The sequence below is a fragment of the Oreochromis aureus genome, linkage group 12 (assembly GCF_013358895.1).
Source record: "Oreochromis aureus strain Israel breed Guangdong linkage group 12, ZZ_aureus, whole genome shotgun sequence".
Classification (NCBI taxonomy): Eukaryota; Metazoa; Chordata; class Actinopteri; order Cichliformes; family Cichlidae; genus Oreochromis; species Oreochromis aureus.
In genome coordinates, this window is record NC_052953.1 from 20,391,442 (window position 1) to 20,413,112 (window position 21,671).

At 43.5% G+C, this 21,671-nt stretch overlaps 1 protein-coding gene across 2 annotated transcripts in view; it reads right to left on the minus strand.

Annotated features, from left to right (window-relative positions):
• Nucleotides 1–9,608: 9,608 nt before the first annotated feature.
• fam222a (family with sequence similarity 222 member A) overlaps nucleotides 9,609–21,671 on the minus strand; it is a 50,346-nt gene continuing 38,283 nt past the window's right edge. For both annotated transcript variants that reach the window (XM_039620430.1, XM_031755443.2), the window contains exon 3: nucleotides 9,609–11,156. In XM_039620430.1, the coding sequence (XP_039476364.1) occupies nucleotides 9,688–11,156 (1,469 nt within the window). In that variant the 3' untranslated portion in view covers nucleotides 9,609–9,687. The remainder of the gene's footprint in view (nucleotides 11,157–21,671) is intronic.

Genomic DNA, 21,671 nt, shown 5'->3' on the forward strand with positions numbered 1-21,671 from the left:
TTTTGTCTTTTGGGTGCTTTTTCTACAGAAAATACTTTCCAGTTAGGTTTTGAATGATTAAAAATCCACATGTTGCTGTTTTACTCCCAAAGGCAAATAACACCTGACATTAGACCACAGGAGTGAGACGACAGTCTAATGTGGTTTAATCCATCTGAGGAAATGCTGAAAGGATTCCTTTTTTTCTGTGTCAATAATTGCTGTCAGTTTATGACTTCTATTGTTTAGTTTGCATTTAATAATAGTCCCCAGACACTTTATTAGTTACACCTTGCCAGTACCTGATTGGACCTCTTATGTCTTCAGAACCGCCTTAATTTTTAATGCACCGTTTCAACAAGGTAATCTTCAGAGATTTTGGTCCATGTTGATATGATAGCATCACACAGCTGCTACAGATTTGCCAGCCGCACATCCATGATGCAAATCTCCCAAAGGTTCTCTATTAGATTGAGATCTGGTGACCGTGGAGGCAGTCAGCAGCACAGTGAGCTCATTTTAATCCTCAAGAAACCAGTTTGAAATGATTTGAACTTCATGACATGGTGCGTTATCTCGCCGGAAGCAACCATTAAGTTGGGTACACTTTGGTCATAGAGTGCTACAGATGGTCAGCAACAATACCCAGGTAGATTGTGAGGTTTGAACAATGCTAAGGAGTTTAAAGCATGCCAAAAATATATCCCCACCCCATTACACCACCAGCATCAGCATGAACCATTGATACAAGGCAGGATGGAGCCACGCATTCATGCTGTTTATGGTAAACTCTTATCCTACTATTTAAATGTTGCTGCATAAATTCAGACTCATCTGTTTTTGCAATCTTCTTTTGTCCAATTTTGGTGAGCCTGTGCAAATTGTAGCCTTGGTTTCCTGTTCTTAAGCTGACAGGAGTGGCACAGAATGTGGTCTTTTGCTGCTGTAGCCCATCTGCGTCAAGGTTTGACGTGTTGCACATTCAGAGATGGTATTCTGCATAGCTTGGTTGTAATGAGTGGTTATTTGAGATAGTGTTGCCTTGCTATCAGCAGGAAGCAGTTTGGCCTCCTCTGATCTCTGACTTCAAAAAGGCATTTTCACCCAAAGAACTGCCACTCAGTGGATATTTTCTTTTTTCTCTTTCCATTCTCTCTAAACTCTAGAGACGGTTGTGTGGGTTAATCCCGGTGGATCAGCAGTTTCTGAAATACTCAGACCAGCCCGCCTGGTACCAACAACCATGCAACGTTCAAAGTCACTTAAATCACCTTTCTTCCCCATTCGGATGCTCAGTTTGAACTTCAGCGGGTCGTCTTGACCATGTCTGCATGGCTAAATGCAGTGAGGTGCTGGGAGGTGACTGACTGATTTGCATTAATAAGCAATTGAACATATGTACCTAACAAAGTGGCCAGTGAGCGTATGTAGTTAGGCTTTTATCATAATGGTTATAAAGAGTATTCCCTTTCTTTCCATGAAAAACTACAGCTCTACAATCTAAGATCTACACTATCTACAGTGTTTTAAATTACATAAAATGTATACAAAAGTCAAAATTAACCTTAATTTTCACAAACTCATGCAGTATTCCTGACCTCTGCAATCCTCATCTGCATCACTTGCAGTTCCTTCTCTGGCCTGCTGATGGCTGCAGAGCTCTAAATTCCTCTACCGCTGTTGCAAGTTGAGATTCCAGTTGACAGAGTGTTAGCCATGTCTACCGTTGTGACTCTAGGGTGTCTATATATAGTATATTTTAATTATAGCTGTAAATAATCAATTGTGAGGGCTAACTGTTATAAAAACATAAGGTAAAGTGAACAGAATGCGGTTCGCCAATGAAATATATTTTCCCACTGGACCTCAGGTCTTATTGATGCCCTTGGAAACACCTGGCCAGTGATTATGGGCTTTTGCCTTCCTAATGAAAGCACAAGCTGGCAACAATTTATGGACTGGTTCATTGCCTTTCACATTTCATCATTACACCTCACCTTTCCCTATTTAAAGAGGAGCTGGAATGGCAATTCTCACTAATGATAACCAGAGCCTGACCGGACACCTCTTGTCCTTCTCCTCTCTCTCCTCGCTCACTGAGGCCAGCAGCGCTGAAGGACACAGGGAATCTCTCGCCACCTCAGAGAAGAGGCTAATCCTCTTTGCCCCAACTTTAACTGGGCCACTAATCCTCCAGGTTTATCTAAGCAGTGAGCACCTAGCGCTGCTGACAACTTGGCCTTCCCTCCTCTCTGTAGCCTGTTAAGTAGGGCAGGGCTCGGTCCTGCAAGTGTCACTGTCAGCAACTCTAGAACCGCACACTTACACAGGAAGTGTGAACTGTTAACAAAATGGCTCACTCCCTTGCAGCAATGCACGCTTGCTGCCACAAATGTGTCTCAACAAACCAAGTGACAGCCAAGAAGGATCATGTCGTAACTGCCCTTCATTTAGTAACCACACAAAAGGAAAAGTTGCCAGTCTCAGCAAGGTTTAAAGTAAACTAACCAGCTTAGATACTGGCAGAACAAATTGTTCCGCTGTTGTCTGGCCAGTTAAGCTTTAAGGTGTTCAGGCTGATGAGTGGATACTGAACTGGACTTGGGCCAGCTCATTCTTTATTCACCAAACAACAGCCCAGACTGTCTGATGACTTAAAGTACAACATTAATTGTCTGCCTGAGGTCCAGCAGACCGGCACAGAGAAGAAAACTCATATTGGTGACACTCCCACTAATCATTTCTCCAACTTTCATTGCAAAAGAGATGATAAATCGTTGCTGAATGATGCTCTACAAGGGAAGATTATGTCAGGCTCAGACCTGAGAGATAACTCCAGGAGCACATTTTCTGCTGTATTCAGCCAGTGCTAATTGTCTTTTCGAAATAATTCCTTCCATGATCCCCTGTGAAATATTTCACCGCAGTGGGGTGCTTCTAAACGTAACGAGCAATCACTTCAAGCACTGGGCGATGAGGAGGAGGAGCCAGGAACATACTGGTTAGACGGCGTGTGAGATGACCTTTCAGTTCATCTAAGATGAAACGAGGCCGCTGAACCCGAAATGATTCAGAGTGTCTAAACTGACAGGCGAGGGCACGGCCATGGCAGAGTTTCAGCCGGCTGCCTGGCCTCCACAGGCATCTCTCATGATTTATTGTGAAATTGCCAGGGACTCAATGTGGCGTGCAGGTGAATGAGTTTTGCTAATAAGAGAAGCATTTCTGCTCCACAGAGCTCTTTTTCTATCTGAGCAAGCGTGTATGAAATCAGTGTGCAGTCTCCCACTACCACACGCTCTGGTGGAGGCAGCTGGCTCATCAGTCTACGACTTATCTGATGTTTTAGGTGGGTGGAGAGGCTGGCAGTGAGGAGAGAAAAGAGAAGAAAAGTGTCAATATTGAGGTGTTGAAGGTACCTGTGTTGTTCAACATTTAGATTAAGTGTATGCTGAGTTGCTCGAGAGTGCTGGAAAATTCTCAACACACAATTCCTATAGATGAGTTGATATTAGACTGTTATATAATATAAACCATGGAGTTAAATAGTGAAAAAACAAGTGTAAATGATTTTTGGTGTTTTAACTGGAGGGAACTTTTCAGTGGTTATTTTATAGGTCTGTTCTTTCATTATGCCGCAGCTTGTGTGTCCAACCATCAAAGGAGATGCTTTCACTTTGAAAATTTGTGTATACTGTGACTTAGCCTGCATTTGTTTCTGCTTGAGAGCAAAAAAATAAGAAAAAAAAAATCAGGCAAGCCCATATGATTAAATTACTGTTTCCTTTGTGTCCCAAAGCTTGCCTAGCAACAAAAGCACAAACCACACATGAACTGCGAGGCCTTACTGATGTTGCAATAGACTGCTGTAAAGGTGAAAAGGATTGTCGCCGCAGCATATGGCGGTGATGCACAAAGTGAATCCTAAGACTAATATGCTTATCTTCATTACAGGAAGGTCTTCTTCAGGGCTTTTAAAAATTGTTTAAGAAAGAAGGAAAGAAAGTAAGGAGTAATGCCGATAACAGGACAGACATAGAAGTCATCTGCTTTATTTACTTATGTCAAACAATAATACATAAGAGACGAGAGGTCAAAAGAAAACCAACCATCTACATTTAAAATAAAGAAATTTCAGTCCTGAGATTGACAAAAAGCAGGGAGAACAGACAAAATATCTACTGTGATCGTTGGGATGGAGGAGGGACAGTGGCAGTTTCAGCAAATTGAAGATGATGGTTGTGGGGAGATTAGGGGGAGATTGCAGAACTGGAGAGGGTAAGCAATCACTGGGATGCTTGGCTGTAGGCACATTCAAAAGTTGAAAACCCCACGACTAAAGGATTTTACAGCTTTTTTTCTTTCTTTCTTTTTTTTTTTTTAAATATTCAGACTTCTTAGTTCAAAATCTGAGTCTCATATATTATAATTTTTCCAAAAAAGAAAAAAGGAAGATATTCTTTACATATTTTCATCCTGAGGAGACAAAATCATTTTTAAACATAAATACAACACTGCAGGGAGAACAATAAGAGAGATGCTTTATAGATTTCCCATTTCCATATATATTATTTTCTCAAGGTTGCGGCACCCTCAGACTTTGGCAGCGTTGGTGCATTTGAGATCGTTCGGGAAAAACAGCCCTGTTTGTCCACAGGAACATTCGGAGAGCCTCACAAACAGTGAAAGGAATCAGGAAGAAAATAAGCAAAATCCCCAGACTTTTGAGTTTTGATTGGATACAGCAATATCCCCACAGCGTAAACAAGATGAATATTTGGAGGCCATAAGCTTTCTCAGCTGAACATACATACTTGTGGCGCTGAAGAAATAAAAACGCTCTTGGAATTATGCCCCGCTGCATTGCCTTTCAGAAAAGGGCTCCGAGGCTGTGCCTTTTGGGATAAAGATCCTGATTTATTTCGTCATCTGTGCTGATCTTTTACCTTGCGGTGCATTTAACAGGTGCTGAAAACAAAATTTAAATTCTACGGCGCTCACATGTGACCCATCCAGTTCTATAAGACAGCACTAAAGAGACAGCAGTGTGCTCAACGTTTGCGACAAAACACAGCAAAATCTTTTAATGGTATTGTGCAATACAGCAATAAGGCTGGTGGATTAACTATACAAGCCTCCTCAGAACCATCTGAAGTATTGATTAAGGTATTTTCTTTCTAGGTAGGAGCCAAATGGAGAGGAATGGCCTTGTGGATGTAATGTTAAGGAGGGATGCTGGGAAGAACTCTGAGATGAGAGCCCCAGGGGCCCAAGGGCAGCCAGGGGACATGACTGAGGTTGACCAAATCATTGTGGAAGTAAGGGGGCGGGGGGCGCTTGGGCCTTCTCCCCCTCCTGTCATCTGTAGATTAGAGCAGCGCCAAGACTCTACAGAGTGAGCAGCTGCCTATATATTTTTTTTGTCCTTCCCTCCCCTCTCTTCCGAGAGTGAAAGAGCTGACCCTGCTTTGAACGACCCCGTCTGCTCTCCTTTCTTCTCAGCAGTATTTAAGGCGCATAATATGCAACTAGACCTTTACACTGGGTAAAGGTCTTCGTGGACTTATTGGGATTTACTAAGGGATTTTTACAACCAGCATAAGTCATTTCACCTTCGTTCTGCCCTCGAGCCATCCTTGAGAGCATCTCACTGCCCTTGAAAATGTGTTAACAGTCAATATCGGTCTGTTGCTACAGCGATAAATTACAGATCCAAATGTCCTCATTCAGACAGATTTCTGTGTCATTAATAATTTCTTGGACAAAATATTTTTTGGAAGTTTTAAAAAGTTTAAAGGGAAGTTTTTGTTTGTTTGTTTTTTTACTTAGGAAAATCAGATTGAGGCACAATAAGTCTTTCAGCCAGAGAGGTGATTTCAGTTGGCCTTCAATCTGATATGTGACCGCAGAGCCAAACAGGGGAGGCTGCAACCAGCACCAGGAATATGGCAATTATTCTGATTACTGATGTTTCGAGGCTTCTCTGACCCCCAAATCCTTGCCCATATCCTTTCCTCCCTCCACCCCCTCCTTTTTTTTGTTTTTTTGCTGGGATCTGTCACATTGCACAGGACCCCTCAGCCAGGCAGAGAACAACCATGTATAATCCAACAGAAAACAAATCCCCTCGATCAAACACAGCCCAGCCTTTAAAGCAGGCCTCTGAGCCCAGGTGCCAGGGTGCAGTGCTGAGGCCCTCAGAGACGCCGCGGAGGCTGTGATTTAGCAGCCTCCCCCCACCCACTCACCCACGGAAAACCGTTCTATCCTCCTCTTTAACACCAGCCAGCCAGCCAGTCCTAACCTTCAGTTTGTTTAAGCACTGCTGAACCCAGTTGGCCCCGGCCAGGGGGAGGGTGGGCTTAGATAATGACATGCCATATGCCACTCTGCCTCTGCAGCTGAGTGAGCCGTGGCTGGATCAGCCCAGGCACAAATCTATTTGAAATTTAATTCTATTATCCTAATATGGGCTAAGCGTCCATTGTCCAAATCAGGAACAGAGGAATGGACCACAGTTCCAGGGATAAGATGCATCCCATCAATAGAAGCTCATTAACGTGTGTAAAGGACCAAGGGGACAGACAGTTTGGAGCCTGTACATAATGAAAGGTGGCCACAAAGGCACAGAGTCACCTTACGCTAAATAAAACTGTTGTTGTTTTTAACTTTGTATTTTTCTAAATGACAAATGATCTTATTCACGTGGATTTTGCTGTTTATTTGGCTGAAGTTGGCTTCAAATGGCCAGATTTCTCTCAGTATCTAAGAGGAAATCCCTTGCTATTTGAAAGGTGTTTGATTTCAGCCCTTTGACTGAATGAATACTCTCTGCTGGCTGTGTCCTGTAGCCAGACGTCACCCAATATTCCCATTAGTAGAGAGGCCTGGTGCCTCAGACCTCCACTGGTGGGAAAGGCCAGACACTAGAAGCTCCAGTGCCTCAAGTGTCTCCTCTTCACTTCAACATCATGTGACAGGGTTTAATGCTTGGATGCCGAAGCCAAACGGAAGGGATTTTGGGAAGGGATGTATCTGTAAATCTGTCAAAATATTTCTACAAGACAGAAAATATGCTGGAATCAGACCGCGGCTGGGGCATTAAGCTGTTGAAACAACATGAAAAATTTCACTGGAATGTTAAAGAGGCTTACTGTGCAAATTTAAGCCAAGGGGCTTGGTACTCTTTAGACTGGAATCTCTGTCAGCTTTCAGATACAGTGGCATGCCTACAAACACCATTACTTCAAAATTTAAGGCTCATCGTTAATAATTAAGGGAAAAGATCAAATCATAACGATGCTTCTTCTTTGAATATCCGTCGCATTTCAGTATTAACGGTTAATGTTTTCCAGCAGTGCTGTCTGTCCTTTATCTTTGGATGGCCAAAGTGTAAACATTTAAAAGAGGATCATCTAAATGCACTACTACTACTACGTTTATCATTACAGCACATTATCCGAGTGATATCACACACTGTATTCCACTCTGGGTCTCACAGAGCTGCTGTGACAATATCCCAAGCTTCCCACTGCCTTTTAGAGGTCACATGTTAAAAAATAATCACAGACTTCAAAGCCGAAATGTGGCTTCTGAATAAATTTTTAAAGAAATTTATTTTACACCTCAAAACAAAAGATGGATAAGGATTAGGGATGTGGTACATTGGGAATGTATTGACAACTGTAGTTTACATTTTTTTTGGTGTAAGCTCAGAGAAAAAAATGTTAATACAGTCATAATAATTGCACTTCATAAATCTAGACTAATGCCAGTATTTCCCCACAACAAAGCTCTGGTTCTTTCTCCCTCTGCAGTTAATAAATTCAATTTACTACTCAAATTTGACTGACAAAAGAAATGCTAATTTAAGACCAGAGGACTGCTGCACTGATCCAATTTTTCTCTTTCACTTGAGTCCCACAAGGCAATAAAACATCGCAGTAATTTAAGTGCAGTACATTCAAGGGAATCTCACAGTCATAATAAATATTTCACTGCTCTGAATCATCAAGTTAAGACTGGCCTCAGCTAAACGCATCCCAACCAGGGGCTGAAATGGACAATGAAAAGCAGTGAGCTTTGAGTCTCATTTCATCTGATGCCAGAGGACAGGGCATGATTGTTTTCATTTGTTTTTGTTTGCAGGATTAGGGGTGAATAGCACCCCGAAGATATGATCTCCATTTGTTTCCACCACTTTCTCATGATGATAGCACCTGACAGATGAAGAGGCTGTAGTGCTGTAAATACAGTCATAAAGGAGTCACGTGAGAAACTGCTCTCTAGCTCCACTGAAAATCTAAAGCCTCCAAAAATAAAAATTAAATAAGAGGGGTTGGAGCTCGATTTGCAAACCATCTCCCGTACATTATGCCGATATAATGTTTATGGGACCGGTGACTCAGTCTTTCAGTCTTGGTGGTAAAAATCTTATAATGACAGAATTTGAGAAGAAGAAAAAAAAAGTCTGAGGATTTTGAAGAACACAAATTTAAAAAAGAAAAAGACAAAGCACGCACGCATGCACTCAGCCACGTACACGCATTAACATACATGTAAGGTTATGCAGATAACCTCCCAGTCACATTCTTCATTGTAACAATTCTTTTTCTTGTAATGTTTTTTTTTTTCTTTTTTGCAATGTTTTCTTTTTAAATAAGTATTTATTGTAGATTCCAGTGTTGGTTAGGAAAAAAAAAACAGCTCTCCAAACAGGTTCTTACAGAACCAAAGCAGCAACTATGCCTCACACCAGGACATAAGAAACTGCACGTCAGCCAGAGGAGAAATTATTAAGTCATCAAAACAAAAAGTGGAAAATAATAAAATTAAATTGAAAAAAAAAAAAAGCATTTGAGACACTTTTCCCCATAGCAGCCAAATACATATAATATACCTACAAATATATCAAACAACAAAAAATAGGTTCAAGTTTTTCAAGTTTCTTAAATATATCATATCCAAACTACCCAATTCCAAACTTCAAAGTTAACAAAATTCAAGCAGTGCAATTTATGTATCAATTATTATAACAGCAATAATAACTAATATTGTACTAGCCTTTTAATTCAACCTTATGATCCTTGTACATAACACCCGAGTATAGCCTATAATCTTTTCATTTGTCAGTACATGTTTTGTTTTTTTGTCTTTTGTACGTGTTCACGTGTGTGTACTGTTACAGAGTTTGGATTTTGAGAGCAGCCCTAAATATTGGCCCTTTTGTGACCATTTCAGTGACAACCTACACAGTAGCTTCATCCTTAGTATTTAGAATGGGGATACAAGTGGCTTATGCACTTCATGTCAAGCTATGACTCTGGTCAAAACAGGTTCAGGCATGTGAAAAAGAAAGAAACAAAACAAAAACAGGAGACCAAAAAATATAATGAATTCAAAATCCTATTGGCAAACCACAAGCTGGAACATCAGGAGAATCGTGAAATCCCTTTTCATTCCCACTGGCAATCACTACCACTTTTTGTATTTGGGATTTCCACAGCCTACCTTGAAACCACCAAACCTAGGGCCACAAAGCACAACAACTGCTCTTCTCTAAGCACCCACACTAGTTAAAGCAGTGGCACTCGCATCAACCCCCTGCCCCCCCTCCCCAAAAAACCATCTGTTTTTTTTTTGTTTTTTTTAAACTTTGAGATTCTTCACAAATTCACAACTCTTGATTCGTTTCCTTTACTTCCCCCTCTATCTGTAAACAGGGAGGCGGATGTGTGCATGCTGGTGGTCTAAGAGACGTGGCACAGACACAGTCTCGTAGCCTTTGCCAAGCATCTGCTCCTTGATGCAGGGTGGGTGGATGTCGTTGATCAGGTACTCCAGAGACTGCAAGCTGCTGCTCAGCACAGACGTGTTGCACAAGCTTTTGCTGGGCAGGCTGCAACACAAACCTCCCCCGCTGTCTATAGCAGGGTGGTGATGGTGATGGTGATAGTGGTGATGGTGGTGAGGGTAGCCCATCTCTCTGTGCCCTGTTGCTGGCCCTCCAGTGGAGGTGCCCAAAAACTCCTGGGGATTGTAGCAGTCACTGTCAGGTGTCACCAGCACGCTGTTCCACGGCGGCGCAAAGTACTGACCCACTGAGAAGTTTCCGTGCATACCCACGCAGTTCAAAGGGGAAGAGCTGACTTTGTCCAGCCCGCCTCCTCCACTGGCACTGGCAGTCAGGTGGTAAGGTCTAGAAGAAGAGGAGGACACCTGGGCCCCCATAATCCCTCCTCCTGGAACACAAGTTTCAGGGGACTTGCTGATGGCGCCCCCTCCTCCACTGCCTCCACTGTACATGCGGAGCACAGCCTGTTGCTGCTGCTGTTGCTGCTGCTGTTGCTGCTGCTTCTGCCATAGTATGTAGTCCATACCATCTGCGTACACGCCAGTCTTCATCGCCTCTGAGTTCTGAGCCGGCAGCCCCTGACCTGTATATACCATGTTAGCCTGGGGACCCATTCCTACCACATAGCCTCCACCGGAGGAGCTAGAAGAGACCCCCATGACAGCCGCGCCCTGCTTGGAAGGGCTGGAATTCGATGGTGCGGTGGCAGCCCCTTGACACACCTGCTGCAGAGCCTGGGCCTGGCAATGTTGGTTGATCTGATAGATGATGCTCTGAATGGAGGGAAGGTTGGATTGCGTGGGCAAGGCCAGGCCTCGGCCCCCCGTTACAGGGATCACTGAGCCAGCTACAGTGACATTTGGGGGCACTGACAGTCTGGGGCCTTCTGGAGGCTTTGAGGGCCCAGTGTGGTATACCATTTGGCCATGGCCACTGGCTAAAGTGCTACTACTAGGGGGCGGGTATGGGGCAACAGCTATGTGGGCTGGAGAGAGCTTAGTCCGTCTGCCTTCGGAGTTCTTGAGAACACCTTTTGAAGAGACGAAGGTGGATGTTGACGATGATGACGATGAGGAGGAGGAGGACTTAACAATAGCAAGGAGACCCTGGTAGCCCCCTGTGTGGAGGTGTGGGTAGGGACTATAGCGTTGGCCTGTGGTGTCATATCCATTTACAGTCCGGTTAAGGTGCTTGTGCTGGGGAACCCTGATGTTGGTGGGGAAGATCTTGATGGACAGCGGGCTGTTGGCTGTCTTCTGAGCATAGGCATCAAGTTCTGCCGCAGTGGGGTAGCGAGGGGAGTGTGTGGGCACTACTAGTTCACCTGCAAGACAAAAAAAAGAAGAAAAAAAAGAATGACTGAAATGAACAAATGCCTGTAGAAGAAGCGAACAGCAAACCTGGGGTTTAATTACCAGAAATATCAAAGAGCCTGACAGCAATGGCATTCACAATGCCGGGTCAATCAATTGTAATAACCACTATTCTCCTGGAATAGTAAGATCTGGCAGCAGCGCCACGGCTACATCGAAAGCAGGTTAAAAGATGTCATCGTGACACAAGAGCAGGCGAATAACACAAGATTACAAACAGCAGAAACACTTCAGAGCAAACCCACACAGAGTTTAAAAATTGTAAATGAGGGCTGGCATTCATTTGCGTTCTCTCTCTCTCGTCCTCCATCTGAGCTTTCCTTCCATCTCATTTTCTCACCCTCCTGTGGAAGTTCATCCCTAGACAAATGGATCTTTTTAAAAACTCATTCTGTCAAAGCCTGGTACCTTAGGCGCTGTTAAATCAGTGCATTGTGAAATTAATTCGGACTCTCTTTAGCATTGAATTGGGTTAGCCTTGGATACCAGGCAAGGAGGGATGAAGGGGAGGGGATAAAAGCTTGTTTAATTGCAGTGGCACATTTGAGATTTATAAGTGCTATCACTTACTGGGTCTTACCCTTGGCCACAGAATTTTCACATTTTTTATTCAGTCCAGGAGTACATGAGAGGCCCTAGCAAAAACCTATTAAAAATCCATGGGGAATTAGTAGCCTGGTTAAGGTGAACTATATGAGAGCAGAGCCAAGTCCAGAATACTTGAGTGCTGTTTTTTTTTTTTTTTTGCTGAAAGTATTTGTTAAAAAGGCAGAAAAACAAACTAGGTGATGAAATAAATCAAACATTAGTTATACAAATGGTATGCTCATACGTGACAATGAAATATTTCCAGTATGAGGTTAGAGAAGTAAAAAGCTGGCCTCCGTATCCTTGTAATATAAATTGATGTTACAAAAACTATACAAAAATGCTTGATTGAACAGGAAAAAAAGATAAATAGAGGCCACTACAGCAAATATTTTCCTCTTACTTTACGTCCAAATTCTCTCTAAGGTTTGCCCAGTGAAACCACTCATTTCAAAAATCAATTCAACATTGGTGTTGAGTGTGACTGGCGATGGTCCTCGGTCTTTGAACCAAGGGGTTGGCCATTGTGAACTGAGGTGGCAAACAGGAAAAAATGCAATTTCTAAAAACCCCACCATGTGTCATTGTTTGGGGGGGCTGGGCACGGAGGTGAGGCACTGCAGTGAGATTGGATTTAAACAACATTATTCAGGCAATTTCATGGCTACTTAGCTCAGTGCAACAAAAAGGGTATGGGGGTGGGAAAAGAACTCAATTTACAAGCAATATATCAGCTGCCACAAATGACTTGCAACCCCTTCAAAAATGACTTTTTTATGCAAAAGCTAACAAAATGCACAAAAATTTAACTGCCATAACTGTGCCGTCAGCAAATGTCCTGGCGACCCAAGGCAGTCTGCAGGGTGCAGGCTGTGACTAGGACTCACTCCATTTGCTTTCCGATTGCAAAATCATTTTAAAGAGACTCCACAGCCAAGTAGTCACAATTCTCATTTCTTTGCTCCCATTACAGAAAGCATGGGGAGTTCATTTCAACAACCCTATGGGTCTCCAACTGTGAAAATGATTAAATCTACAAGATCCATATCATAAAAGAAATAAATTGGGAATTTAACAGCAGACTGAAGAAACTGTGAATATTCCAAGCCAAATTTAGTGCCTGAACTATTATACGCGTGTTGGTTCATCCGACAGGCAACATGCTTTCCAGATCAGAAACTCTACGCCATCAAATTAGACTTTAAATTTGTAAAAGAAAGGAAAAAAAATGTGCTGACATTAATTATTTAATTTTAATTTAGGGTGTCATTCTAATGGGCTTGTCTGAGTATGACAGGCTAGCCTATCTAAGATCTAACCAACCTTACTGAGGCAAAGCCCTGCTTCCCTGGTGACAGCAGTGCCATTTGCTTTGATGTTCTGACTTGCAGAGGAAAACTGACAGAAGACTTATTTGCTCAGAAGAAAAAAACATGCTCATTTCAAAGCACATTGCTGGTCCACATGCAAATGGAATGGCAGCATTTTTTCTGATCATCTTTACATGAGGGCAAAAAAACATCTTTGATCATCACATGGTCTAAATGAGGAAAGATACTTGGCTTTCAGGCATATCAAGGGCCTGTGCCCTGCCGCCCCTATAAGCCCCCAGCTGCAGTATGCCCATCATTCCACCTAATTACTGCCACATGAGGAAAAAAACTATAAAAACAGCCAGGAAATTCATTAAAGGGTGGCTAATTCTATTCCTTCTCACTGACTGAGCCCATATTTTCCATGCCTGAGCCTGCATTTCTTCTGAGAGAGAGAGAGGAGAAAGCTTTCTCCCTCCGTCTTTTCCCAGCTTGGCCCTTGTTTGTCAATAGGCAGAGCCTTTGGCACACCAACCTGGCATCAAAGGGTTTCACACTTCACAGGCCACAGGGATTAGAGGCCTTTCAGGCCTACAAAACCCATCTCAGCTCCACAAAGGCTTCCGGTTATTAGAACCCACGGGCATAAAGGAAGAAGAGGAGGAGGAGGAGGCAAATGAGCATCTGGATGCTTCTGATTCTGGCTTCCTCTTTAAAAAGTTCCACGGTAAAAATTTTATAGCAAAGTTGATTACAGTAGCCTAAGTATGGCCACAAACCAGAGCATATTTCACTCTCATACACACATTGTTATTCACACTGTGTGTTTGATGTGCGGGGTCTCTACATTTCTCTCCTCCAGAGCAGTAAGTCTATAAGTGAGGACATGGAGGTTAAAGGAGTGAGTCTCTTTTTAGGCTGGCGCTCTGTGACTTATTGGTTTAGGCTGCAGTAGATCATAGCAATGAGCAGCAGCATACAGATGGTGCGGGCTGATAAACACCCTCTGAGGCCGCCAGTACTGCCTCCTTTGTGCAAGCCCTTACCTCCTCATAAGGTGGGAGGGGGGGGGTTCCTGCACCTGTGCACACTCTCTAGCGTGGTCGTGCATGCAAACATCATGCAGAAAAACAGAAAAAAAAAATGGGGGGAGGCACATGCGCATGCATACACACACCTGCATCGGCAGTTGTGTGTCTCATTTGCCATCAGTGGAGCATGTTGTTATCCTCTGCTCAGCGCTCTCTCATGAAATGTAGGGCAGGGACAACAACAGGTGCCTGTGCGGGCGACAGCCTGCAATGCCTCCTGGGCTAAATGCTTCACACTCGCTTCATTTCAACATGCGACAGCCTTGTAAGGATTAATTATTTCCCCTGGGGATGGAAGAATATGCTATTTCCCTTCCTGAGAGCAGGAGGCTATGTGCACTCACAAGCACATGAAATAGCTCACAGTAAATGAACAGCAAAACCTGGGCAAGCGCTGCTTTGAAAAGAAGTAAGAGCGGAAAAAAAACTTTCACATGAAAGGAATGTAAACAAACCAAGCATAGTGTGATTGAACTGCATTGGAGATTAGATAAAAGCTCAGGCAAACACATGCATTAGTACTGAGAGATCACGCGCCAGGGAGCGGAGATGGCAGGGAGGCAATTAATGGGCTGACCTTCGTCCTTAATCACCCAGTGCCTGGCACACAATGCCCATGTGTCAGAGCAGCACATCTCTAAATGCCACCCCTCATTAGCACGATGCACGCCGTGAGAGAGGGGCTATCTGTGCAGTGCTCCACTCTCCAGCGGTCAGACAGAGATAGCAAGGCAGGGATTGGATAACATGGCAGCACAGCACTGAACTGAGCTGCAATAGGCCATGATATGATCTAGAAATCCCATTTCACTTGGAGGATGGGCACTCTCCTTTCTCTCCATTTTTGATTGGCATGAAACTCCCCAAGCGCAATGTCCTTGGTGTACCCGGTGCTGTCACTGTGATTGCGTGTGTGCTTTTTGTGTGATTGCTGCATGTGTGTGTGTGTCTATCTGTGTGCATTTGGTGAAGGGGGTACCCAATTCTGAACACTCAATTAACACTCCTTTAATTAGCCAGCAGTACATTTTGAATTCTGATGAACTAATTTTCTTGGTGTGACGGTGGAAGAGGCGGCAGAGGGGGGAGGCCTGGTAAAGATGAGGTCCACTGGGTACAAAACAGCAATAAAGAGGGAACTGGTTAGATTAGACTGTAAAAAATCCATTAAATTCTGTGCACTTCTTCCAAGTGAGAGGTCAAATTGTGTTGATCACAAGAAGCCAAGGCAGACAGAGAGAGTATGAGAGCATGGAGTTAGGTGAGGTGGAAAGAGGAGGGGTAGCAGGGGAGAGGAGAAAAAAAAAAGGAGAGGAGATAGGGAGTCAGAGGCTGTGTGAGAGTGCAGCACCAAATCCAGAGGACCACGAGAATGCTTTGCATTTTAATTAGAGGTTTAAATGAATAAGCGGAGGAAAAAGTCTGAGAGAACTGCCTGAAATGCCCTTGCTCCCATTTATTAGTGTTCCAAGTGTTCTAAAATTATGAGCAGGTTGGAGAAGTTTCTTCTTATTAGCGGAGAAAACGCTCCAAAACATCAAAAAGCCCTCAGCATTTCCTCACTCACTCCTGCAAAGTCTACGTCCCTACTTACCACACGCTTTGATCCCCTCTGACCATGCACACTGGTGAGCAGGGGAGAAGAGCGCTTGTTTAGATGAAGGAAGAGGACCATTTGATTGGACTGCAATTAGGATTTCACAGAACAACGAGTGTGTAATACACTCTGACTACGGCCAAACAAACAGAGCAGCCTGTGATGAGGTTAGGGCAAACTACAGGAACAGAGATGACCAGGAAGATGAAAGAAAGCGAGAGGTCAGTCTTAGTTCAGCACCCGCTACTTTCGCTGGGAACCATTTCCCCTCATAAAGACAGTCCACATTAAGTAAAAGCTCATCCTCGAAATACTCAGCATATATACCGTAAACCTATATGCAGTCATGTGTGCTGGGCCTCTTTTCTACACCTTTGCTCTTCATTTATCTGGGCTGGCGGGATGCTCCTTTTCCACACTCTCGCAGCCCATTCCTGCACTAATGTACAGTCAGCCATTAATCTCACTGTAATAAATTTATTCAAATTAATAATTCATGGCAATTCAAATCCTTCACATCACAATCTCCCAGCTCGGAAAAGGTTTGACCTGTCAAGCGCGGGGCAGGCTGAACAGCATTGTTCCTTGAAGGAACCCTTGACCTGTGGCTATTGTTTATCTCCTAGCAGATAGAATCAGCGTCCCTTAACTTGCTGTAAAAGGATGGGCAGGCAGGGGAAAGCCAGAGGCAGCTTCACGTCCTGAACAATACCTGCCTTGTGCTAATGGAGGTGTCATCTGGCACAAGGCTGATTAGTCAGCGATTACAGCCAGGCCTCAATTGCCGTGACAACTGCTGCAAACACAATGGGCCCTGATAGAGCCAGCTGTTTGGTCCTCTGCAATTAACCCTGCATCCCACTCGTCTCCGGCAGAGCGCTGCCTCTAATTGACTATCGGGCACACAAAGCAGGGGCTGTCGGCCAGACCCCCTGGACATAGACCCCCGCCCCTCTGCCGAGGTAGAGATGATAATAATAGAGGCGTCCTGTGGACTCAGCCGCCAGTCAATCAAAGCCTCGGTGCCCCACAGGAGCTTCCTGAGGAGAGGGAGAGAGCGGAGGAAGCTCATGTATGAGCCACTGATCAACAGGGTAGAGCAGCCTTGCAGGGGGGCAGACATGTTGAATATGCCCTCAACCAAAGTACTAATCAATTCAAGTGCACGTGAGGGGAAAGGAAACCCTGCTGCTTGCTTGATATCAAAAAAGCATTTTTTTTTTTTTTTTTTTTTTACAAGCACTCATCTCTCTCTGTTCATCTCAAGGTTGATTTTCTGTGCAACAACACAGGGAAGGAAAAAAAAATCCAGGCAATTATTTGTCAGGCCTCTGCTATCTATAATTGCAAAGATAAAAATCAAACTGCAATGATTTCTCAGAGGATAGAGCTGTCTGAATTCAGCAGCTGCTTGTGTCATCACAATCATCAAACAAATGCATAATGTGAGGCAGTGGAAACAAAAATGTGCTCACCAGACAACTCTTTTCTAAATACTTCATGACTTATTGATTGGATTTTTTTAATACAACTTTGTTGAATCAAAACCGGTTTATTTAACGCAGCTTTTTGTTTCCAGTTGCCGTCACTTTATCTAACATCGCACACAAACTTACAAGAAAATTATTTCTCTAATCAAATTAATTGCTATGTAAATAAAAGCAGTAGCTGGACAAGATATTTCAACAGGAGATACCATACTGCACCGCATATTGGGCTTTTAACCTGCCAACATGTTTCACAAATAGCAAAGCGGATAATGAGAATGTTAAAGCAATCTGCACACTGATCCTTCACAGGCACGCAGGCATGGCACCATGTCAAAAATGGATTTAATCGTTAAAATAGATTTAAGCAAAACTTGGACAAAACTCCCGCATTTAATCTTTCATTTCATTAAAGGCAATCTCATCCAAGATTTAATCTATCTATTTTCCACACAAGCAGATGGAAGAAATACCAAACTGAAAGACTAATCTGGGCTTCCTCCTCACTGCGGCATGAGGTCATTTGGTTAGCCTGCAGTGAAGCGGCACACGTGTGCGGTAAATACAGTACGCTGATACAGAGATGGGGTCCACAGGTACTGGATAACAGTGAAAAGGAGCAGCAGAAAAACAGAAATGTTTTTCACTTTCTGTTCCGAACGTCTGCATGTTATTACACGTCTTTTAATGTTTTACATATGCGGCTAACGTGTCCAAATCAAAACTGCTAATTGGATTTCTATTATAAAGGTTTCTACCAAAGAAATGTGAAATATTATACCATCAGGACACTGTCGTGTTTACATTTTCTCATTAGAATTTATCTCCAAAGCCAGATGTTACTGAATCAGCTATGAAAATTAATTAGCTGGTTTGATGTGGCAGCCTCATGCTCCTTCTAGACAGACCTGGCTTTTATGGGCTGTAGGGGAAATTACTGAGAACTGATTGATCCTGAAGGACTCCTCTGTACACATGGCCTGCTAGGCAGACACACACACACACACAGATCCCACTAACAACTAATTCTAATATTTTACCCTCCCGATGAACCTGATGTTCTTTCTCTTTAATAACATTAATAGCAATTCATCAATGAAATCCATAAATCAGAATTAGCTGCAAGCTAATTGATTTCTTATTAAAAACCACGAAACAGGTGAATAAACACAATTTAGTCTGAAAAAAAAAGGACAACTCTCCGCCTGAGTGTGTTGACCTCTAAAACCCACCACTCTCTGAAATAATAGCGTTACCCTCTGACCCATAAAAAAACATTGACTCTCCCTCTGCATGTCTCTGGATCTTTTTTTCGCTGCTTTCTCTCTTTTTCCCCATCCTTTTTATTTCTTTGTGCTCCTCTCACGCTTCATCCCCCTCTCTGTCTTTTCATCCTCCTCTCCGTCTCCTCCGTCTCTTCATCCCCCTCTCAGTCTCTTCTGTCTCCCTCTCTGAGTAAGTGAGTTTCATCTGGGGTGCTTGCCGGGCGAAATCACCTCAGGGCGAACACTTTATTATCTGTAGTCAAAGCGTCACCACAAATACCATTCTACACACACAAGTGTCACTTTCCATTTGTCTGCACTCTGGCTGCATTAGCAGAGCCTTGCCGGCCCAGAGCCTCATCTCAAACGCACCCAGCAGAAGAAAACTAACAGCGTGGGAAAGCACTCGCCCTGCATTCCTGCCCCATTAACACCACTGGCAGCACCAGAGCAGACCTGCTGCCTCTCAAAGGAATTAAAACATTATTATCAACACTGACCTTTCTGAAATATCTTACAATATGACAAGCTATTTAGGCAGGAGCCATAGAGTCTAGGGGAAGATATCTTTATGTGCATGAAAGAGAACTAAGCAGATGAGCCTCCCTTTAATTCAGGAGATCACTGTGCATGTTAATTACTAATGATCTAGCTGAGAGTCTGGTCAACACAACACCAGTGGGTAGTTTAGTCCTCTTTGAGCCGCAAAGGAATGCAGGCCAGCAGCAGCAGCCGTGTCAGGCCTTTTGTAGGACACCCGTGCACCAAACAAACAGAAAAACTGGGGCAACATGTTTACCTCACACTACACACGGCATTTCATAAACAACAACAACAACAAAATAAATTTTTTTTAAAAAACGACCAAACAAAAAGAACAAGCTCCATGTTTGTTCCCATGACAGCCAACACCAAAAAAAGAGAGAAAGGGCATTTCAATGGAAAAATAACCGTCCTGAATATTTCACACTGTGAAGAGAGCTGCTCACAGCCATGGCGTCATTTCAGGCACAAGTTTCACCAGGCTCTTTCCATTTGCAATAATTTATGGGGCTGGATGGGCAACATAATAGATTAATGGAAAAAATAACTATATTCATCGCAAAAATTGCTTTCTGTTTAATAATCAAGGCCTGCCAAAGGGCTTAGTTGAGTGCACGGTTCTGTATACAAGCGGGTTCTGTGATGAGCCAGCCCTCAGGCCTGCCTGGGCCACCCTCATTGTGCATACAGCATGGTCTAGAAAGCAGAGCTTTATCAGCAAATACCCCGAGTCAGCACAAGCAGCGGGGTGGTTATGTGCTGCGACTGGCACACCAGCCGATATTGTCATGTGCGATTAGGCCTGTGCTCATGAGCCTGTGAACTCATTCCTATGGCATCAAAGTCAACTCCACCTCCTACTCTCCTCCATTTACATCCATTCCTCTCTGCTGCCCTCTCCTCCTTCCTTCCCCAGGTTCTTCCCATTTTACATTCAGCCCTGCCGCTTCACAGTGTACCTTCAGTGAACCTTGTGAAAAGCTGTGCTCTGCTGAAAACAGATAGAGAGGGAGAATAAAACAGCAGGTCAAACTGGTTTGATTTCCAAAACAAATCTCGACAGCTTAATTAACTCCATCCAGAAGGGTCATCCACAAGTTAGAGCCAGCCAGCGCAACAAAGAAGCAGACGGCTCCAGTTGTTTTGTTTTGTCTTGGTACACCTCTCCAGATGACAAGGCTGATAGAGAGGAACAAAGCACAGCTCACGGAAGACAGAAAGACAAACTATGAGGCTCGTTATGGGGAGAAATCAGGAAGAGGAAACAGAGATTAAACCATTCAGCGATGAGCCAGAGAGCAATGCGGGACACAGAGCCAAGAAAAAAAACCCAACAAGCTAAAAACCTGACCTGAAAGATTTATGTCAGGCCCTCCTTGTTCTGTCTTTAAGAGAATATGCCACGCTGTGACACCATTTTCTCAAAGGGCTACATGTACAGCAAAGAGCCAGCAGCATTCAGAGTCATGCACAAACGCAAATGGACACAGCAACAACACACACACAGTTTTGGAGTAAAAAAAGAAAAGACCCAGAGGTAAAGATCGTAAGCACATACATAGATAAGAAAAGGAATCAGTGCACAGAGCAGAGGAGACGGGGAGGTAAGGGAGAGAGAGCGGGAGAGAGATGGAGAGATGAAGGGAGGCTGGAGGGGCCTGGGCAGGCCTGTCAGACTGGAGGAAGTGCTGGTGCGCAGGCCTGCAGGTAAATGGAAGAAGAAAGGCGCCTGCAGGCTGCCTGAGGCAAGCCTGGGCCCTTCTGTTCTATCATTTAGGAGACAAGTCCTCCACTGATTCCCAATTAATATTTAACACTGCACAGACAACAAGGCAGTACACATGCCGAGGAGAGGAGAGGAGAGGAGAGGAGAGGAGAGGAGAGGAGAAGACCATTGAAAGCATGCATAAATGAGAACGTTGTCAAAAAGATTAATCAAAATTTGGAAAAGATTTAATGTCAGTGGAGTTTTTGAAAGAAGGATTTAATAGATGCGATGTTCTATAATGTTAACCATCGCTTAAAGCTGAATGTTTTAATGTTTATTTTTCATCAATAAGGCTCCATCCTATCCACCTATGGGACTGTGGTCAAACTTAAAAACTTGTTTTAAGTATTAGAGTTCTTTTCAACTGAATTCAGTATGCTTTATTGGCATGAATGATGCACAACTGTGTCAAGCAACCCCGTCACCAAAGCGACAAAATTGGGTTATATAGTTTATGTGGTAAACTAGATCGAAGGCACCTTAAAGTTAACAGACAGAAAAAATGAGATAAAAATGTATTACAAGAACATTGTGAGTAGATCGTCACCCACTATCTTGCTGGCGAGATTCACCAAGCAGTTTGAGTGTTAGATGATGTAACAGGTAGTGTAGAAGCAACATACTGACTGCTGTACGGTCTTCGCAGACCCAGATGAAACTCTGCGTCTTGGCCAACAGAAGCAACCTGCTTGAAGACCAACAGGTGAAGCTCTGGTGGTAATAAAATTCACATGGCTCTTATTCACAAACTATTACTGATATCAAATTTGAGTTCTATTCTTGCAAGTAAATGATTTGTTTCTTACTCAATGCA